Source organism: Coregonus lavaretus (genome assembly GCF_964263955.1).
Source record: "Coregonus lavaretus genome assembly, contig: HAP1_SCAFFOLD_1077, whole genome shotgun sequence".
NCBI lineage: Eukaryota > Metazoa > Chordata > Actinopteri > Salmoniformes > Salmonidae > Coregonus > Coregonus lavaretus.
The window spans coordinates 146,778-153,930 of NW_028157863.1; the positions used below are offsets into that span (position 1 = coordinate 146,778).

Here is a 7,153-nt window from a genome sequence, read left to right on the forward strand (position 1 = left end):
TTGTCAGTAAGAATAGAAGATGTTTCCGAACACTTCTACATTCATGTGGATGCTACCATGATTATGAATAATCATGAATGAATTGTGAATGATGATAAATGAGAAAGTTACAGAGGAACAAGGATCATACCCCCTCTGTTATTGGTAATGGTGAGAGGTTAGCATGTTTTGTTGTAGCCTCTGTAACTTTCTCACTCATCATTTTTCATGATTCATTTATGATTTGTATTAATCAAGGCATCATCAGGATTAATTTAGTAGTGTTTAGAAACATGTTAATTACCCACTTAGACAGAAGATTAATCAAGTCATCATCCACCATTCAGTTACTATTGGGCAAAACATAACACAAAACACAACCAAAACAAACTGCAAATGCAACCAACGAGTTTGGGACCAAATACTAAACCTTTGACTACTTTAATACCTTATAAGTGAATTGGTCAGAATACTTTTGATTTCTTCAAATAGGGGGACTAGATGCATAAAGTGCTTTCATTTCTAAACGGTGAAACAGATATGTATTAAAATACCCTAAAATAAAAGGTGACATTATATACTGTCACCTCATATGAAACATTTGATCTCAAATCCAAAATGCTGGAGTACAGAGCCACATTTAAAATGTTATCTTTATCAAAATAGATATGGTGTGGACTGTATACTCAATACAATCTAAATCTGATACCTCACTGTCTGTCTTTTGACTGATACTGCTTTTTAAACTGCTCTGGTCAGTTTACTCAAATATTCGTACTATACATTGTTCTATCTACAAGCAAAACTTAGATAATTTCTAATAATGATACATTCATTTATGAATAGATATGGCAGGTTTCAGAACACTGATGTATCTGAATATGTTGAAAAAATATACTGCCACGTTTTTCACCACCAAAGAATAGCAGTGTGGTTTTAATATGATTTGACTCTTTGCAGGCTGTCAGGCTGTCTAGTCACAGAGGAAGGCTGTGCTTCTCTGGTCTCAGCTCTGAAGTCAAACCCCTCACACCTGAGAGAGCTGGACCTGAGCTACAATCACCCAGGAGACTCAGGAGTCAGACTGCTCTCTGCTGGACTGGAGGATCCACACTGCAGACTGGAGAAACTCAAGTATGTAGAGGGTTTATGTCAATGTTCATATCAGACATGTTGGAGTTATCAGGCTAGTTAAGACAAACATTCTGACCACCACTTGGACTAAGTTATATAAAGACTGTGTGTGTGTGTGTGTGTGTGTGTGTGTGTGTGTGTGTGTGTGTGTGTGTGTGTGTGTGTGTGTGTGTGTGTGTGTGTGTGTGTGTCCAGTGTGTGTCCTGTGTGTGTGTTTGTGTGTGGTGTGTTTGTGTATCCAGTGTGTGTGTGTGTCCAGTGTGTGTGTGTCCATTGTTTGTGTGTGTGTGTTCAGTGTGTCTGTGTGTGTCCAATGTGTGTGTGAATGTGTGTGTCCAGTGTGTGTGTGTGTCCAGTGTGTGTGTGTGTCCTGTGTGTGTGTCTGTGTGTGTCCAGTGTGTGTGTGTGTGTGTGTGTCGTGTGTGTGTGTGTTTGTCCAGTGTGTGTGTGTGTGTGTGTCGTGTGTGTGTGTGTTTGTCCAGTGTGTGTGTGTGTGTGTGTGTCCAGTGTGTGTGTGTGTGCACGTGTATCAGTACACACACTGGACACACACACAAACACTGTACACACACACATACACACAAAGGACACACACACACAAAGGTCGCACACACACACACACACACACACACTGGACAAACACACACACTGGACACACTGGACACACACACTTAACACACACACACTGAACACACACACACACACACACACACACACACCCTGGACACACACACTGGACACACACACACACTGTACACACACACACTGGACACACACACGCTGAACACACACACTTAACACACACACACACACTCTGGACACACACGCTGAACACACACACTAGACACACACACACTGAACACACACTGAACACACACACACACACACACTGAACACACACACTGGACACACACACACACTGGACACACATACACACTGGACACACACACAAACACTGGACACACACACATACACACAAAGGACACACACACACAAAGTACACACACACACAAAGGACGCACACACACACAAACACACTGGACAAACACACACACTGGACACACACACACTCACACTGGACACACACACACACTAGACACACACACATACACACTAGACATACACACACACACACTGGACACACACACACACTAGACACACACACACACACACTGGACACACACACACAATGGACACACACACACACACACACACTGGACACACACACACGCACACTGGACACACACGCACACACACACACACACACTGGACACGCACACACACACACACACTGGACACACACACAAACACAAAAACACACTGGACACACACAAACACACAGACTTACTCACACTGGACACACACACACACAACGTAAACACACACACTGGACACCTACACACAAAGGACAGAAACACACAGACTTACTCACACTGGACACACAGACACACACACACACACACACACACACACACAAACACTAGACACACACACACACACTAGACTCACACACACACACACACTAGACATACACACACACTGGACACACATACACACACTGGACAAACACACACACACACACACACACACACACACACACACACTTGGACAAATGTATATACTGACTGTTTGTGTGTGTGTGTGTGTGTGTATGTGTGTGTGTGTGTGTGTGTGAGAGAGTTCAGGTGTATCCCTCAATGACTGTCTGTTCTTCTGCTTACCGCTACAGTGTGGAACATGGTGGAGAGAACACAATGAAACCTGGACTTAGAAAATGTGAGTGTTGACTGCTGTGAAGAATATGACTAAGAATAAGTCTTAATTCAAGTGAAGTCAAAGTCAAAGACCACCATCATTACTTACTTGGTCATATTAAATATCAGCTGTAGTTCTACAGAAGCACAAATCAGGGACACCAAAGTTTACAAAGAGTTGCTTTGACAATGTGTGTGTCTGTGTGTGTGTGTGACGTGTTTGTGTTACTTTAGAAATGTGTGTGTGTGTGTCTGTGTGTGTGTGTGTGATCAGTGTAAGTGTGTGTGTGTGTGTGTGTGTTCAGGATATGTATGTGTGTCCAGTGTGTGTGTGTGTTTGTGTTTGTTCAGGGTGTGTGTGTGTGTGTGTGTGTAATTAATGGGAATAAGTGTGTTTTATATTACCATACAGTATAACATATGATCATTCAACAAGTCTCAAGTTACCTGAACTTCTCCTTTTGATACCTAGAAACATCTACATTAAATGAATTAGTGAAAAGTGAGTTAACATTCTAATGTGAATGATGATGATTTCTAATATTGTGTCTGGTTTCATCCATCAGATGTCTGTGATCTCACACTGGACCCAAACACAGTAAACAGACGCCTCTCTCTGTCTGAGGAGAACAGAAAGGTGACATGGAGGAGAGAGGAGCAGCCGTATCCTGATCACCCAGAGAGATTTGAGGACTGGTACCAGGTGCTGTGTAGAGAGGGTCTGACTGGGCGCTGTTACTGGGAGGTAGAGTGGAGTGGGAGTGGGGCTGGTATAGGAGTGGCATATAAAGGAATCAACAGGAGAGGAGGGGGTGAGGACTGTAGGATTGGATGGAATGACAAGTCCTGGAGTCTGCGCTGCTCTGACAACAGTTACTCTGCCTGTCACAATAATAAGTTCACTACCATAGACGTCCCCTCCTCCAGCTCCCACAGAGTAGGAGTGTATCTGGACTGGCCAGCCGGCACTCTGTCCTTCTACAGAGTCTCCTCTGACACACTGACCCACCTGAACACATTCCACTCCACATTCACTGAGCCCCTCTATCCAGGGTTTTGGGTTTGGGATGACCCCTTTGACCTTTGGGGTTCCTCAGTGTCCCTGTGTCAAACATAACACACACACACACACACAAACACACTGGGAACACACACACACACACACCTGACACACACACACATGACACACACACACACTGGACACACACACTCACACACACACACACTCACACACACTGGACACACACAAACACACACACACACACAGGACACACACACACTGATCACACACCCACACACTGGACACACACACACAATGGACACACACACAAACTGGACACACACACACACACACACACACTGGACACACACACACACACACACACTGGACACACACACACACACACACACACACACACTGGACACACACCAACACACACACACACTGGACACACACACTGGACACACACACTGGACACACACACATACGCTGGACACACACACACTGGACCCACACACATACACACTGGACACACACACACACACACAGGACACACACACTGGACACACACACACACTGGACACACACACACACACCTGACACACACACACAGGACACACACACACACTGGACACACACACACACTGGACGCACACACATACGCTGCACACACACACACACACACTCACATTGGACCCACACACTGGACACACACACACACACACACTGGATACACACACTGGACACACACACACTGGACACACACACACACACACACTGGACACATTTCCATGTGTTGGATTTTGATGAAAGGAAATCCCATATAGCCTACTGGACAGGACTTTGCTATGGCATCTTCTGTTTGGGTGTCTCAGGTCAGGTCTGAGCCATGATCAGAATGTGTCTCTGTGTCTATTTCCAGCCCTGCCATTTCTACCTGTCCTGATCTAGTGTTTCACCCCTGACCTCCTCACACCGTCTCACTGTCCATGTCTGCTTTTAGCTCCCACCTCTACTTCACTGTGTTATAATGGACCTTATGCTTGTTATGTTACCTCTGTAACCAGTTATCAAACATACTAACCTTTCTGACCCTATCCCATGGCCCTACTTTCTACAACTGAACATTTAAATTCCTCTATGAGTTTTGTTTCGTGTCCATTTACTTATGTATGTATTTGTTGTATATAGGGGTTGTGCTGCAGAGCATCATGGGGGTTTGTATGTGTTGAGATGATCACGTTCCAGATAAATGGTTGAACTGATTCCTGTCTCCCGTCTCATCATTATTGAATTGTTATACAGACGTAGTTATGAAACCAACGAGACATAACAACAGATTGGTGATGAGTAAGTCTGAATCTACAGGAACTATTCTGTCTGGAAGAAGTGGGTTTTTACAACTGTTTAAAACTGTTATTTTCTGTGGTCCAGAATAGGCTAATGTTAGCACAGTGTATTGCTAGCAGAGGCAAGTGCATAGTTGAGCTAGCTAAGAAAGAGAGTTAACCAGTGGTGTAAAGTACTTAAGTAAAAATACTTTAAAGTACTACTTAAGTAGTTTTTTGGGGTATCTGTACTTGACTTTACTATTTATATTTTTGACTACTTTTACTTTTACTTCACTACATTCCTAAAGAAAATAATATATGTTTTACTCCATACATTTTCCCTGACACCCAAAAGTACTCGTTACATTTTGAATGCTTAGCAGGACAGGAAATGGTCCAATTCACACACTTATCAAGAGAACATCCCTACTGCCTCTGATCTGGCAGACTCACTAAACACAAATGCTTTGTTTGTAAATTGTCTGAGTGTTGGAGTGTGCCTCTGGCTGAACGTACATTTTAAAAACAAGAAAATCGTCTGGTTTGCTTTATGTAAGGAATTTGAAATGATTTATACTTGTACTTTTACTTTTGATACTTAAGTATATTTTAGCAATTACATTTACTTTTGATACTTAAGTATATTTAAAACCAAATACTTTTAGACTTTTACTCAAGTAGTATTTTACTGGGTGACTTTCACTTTTAGTTGAGTCATTTTCTATTAAGGTATTTTTACTTTTACTCAAGTATGACAATTAGGTACTTTTTCCACCACTGGAGTTAACATCGTCATGGACGGCAGAAAAGGACTCGAGATGGACATTGGAGCGGGAAAACAACGTGATTATAGGATAGCACATTTTTTCAACTATGAAGACAAACCTTTTAATTAAATCTGCTAAATGAGCGAACTTAGGAGGAAACGTCAGTGAGTGAAGTGAATGAAGATCACATGACTGTGGAAAATATTGCCGTGGTTGAGGACAATACTGAAGTGAGTGACAATCAGGAGCCTATTGAGAAATGAAAAATGGCTGGAATTGTTGGAAACATTGGACAGTTTGATGAAAGTATTGAGCAGTGGAGCTCATATCCAGAATGGTTTGAATATTTTGTTCTTGCAAATGACATGAATGAGGACAACATTGTGCCTACATGTTTTAGTGTAATGGGGCCAAAGACATTTCATTTATCAGGCAGCCTGCTACAGCCAGACTGTAACGTGAACGCTGGGAGTCAGGAAGCAAGTACAGGAAGTGAATTTAATAATAGATGGAACAAAACAAGAAACAGGAGTAGCGTACAGACATGAAGCACTGAAACAGAATCAATAACGCCTGGGGAAGGAACCAAAGGGACTGATATAGGGGAGGTAATCAGGAAGGTGATGGAGTCCAGGTGAGTCTGATTGGTCGCAGGGGGCGTAACGATGGTGACAGGTGTGCATAATAATGAGCAGACTGGTGACCTGGAACGCCGGAGAGGGAGTATACGGGACACAGACAGAACAGGTAATAAGACGTGTGGGGATATTGGGGAGATACTTAAGTAGAATTTACCTGGTCCTGACTTCAATTAAACTCTGTCTGGGAAACCGCCCCTCAGTCTCTCATCTACTCTGAGCTCAGATGGGGAAACATGAGAAGAGTTTCATTCCAAAACGCTTGATATCACTTTTCAAAAATGTTGGTATATTAGCATTTATTGTTTAAAGAAATTATGAAAGAGATTGGTGAGTTTTTTCACTATCTAGTCATGGTATGGGGTTGTTCAATGACAGACATGTATTTGTTTAAAATCTATCACTTGATGGTTTCATTTCAGAGAGACAAATAATGTTTTTCTTTGCAAAATGCTATATATCTGCCTAACTCTCAGAGAAATAAGTAGTACTGCTAGGTTTTACACAGTGAAATGTAAAAATAACTTCATTTTAAATAAAGAACTGTACA

At 42.4% G+C, this 7,153-nt stretch overlaps 1 protein-coding gene across 1 annotated transcript in view; it reads left to right on the top strand.

The window, feature by feature from the left end:
- LOC311124801 (NACHT, LRR and PYD domains-containing protein 3-like) overlaps positions 1-4,036 on the top strand; it is a gene marked incomplete at its 5' end in the record, with an annotated part of 44,951 nt that extends 40,915 nt beyond the window's left edge. The window contains 3 exons of the mRNA XM_084198897.1: positions 940-1,057; positions 2,787-2,889; positions 3,434-4,036. Coding sequence (XP_084055023.1) covers positions 940-1,057; positions 2,787-2,889; positions 3,434-3,984 — 772 coding nt within the window. The 3' untranslated portion in view covers positions 3,985-4,036. The remainder of the gene's footprint in view (positions 1-939; positions 1,058-2,786; positions 2,890-3,433) is intronic.
- Positions 4,037-7,153: the final 3,117 nt, after the last annotated feature.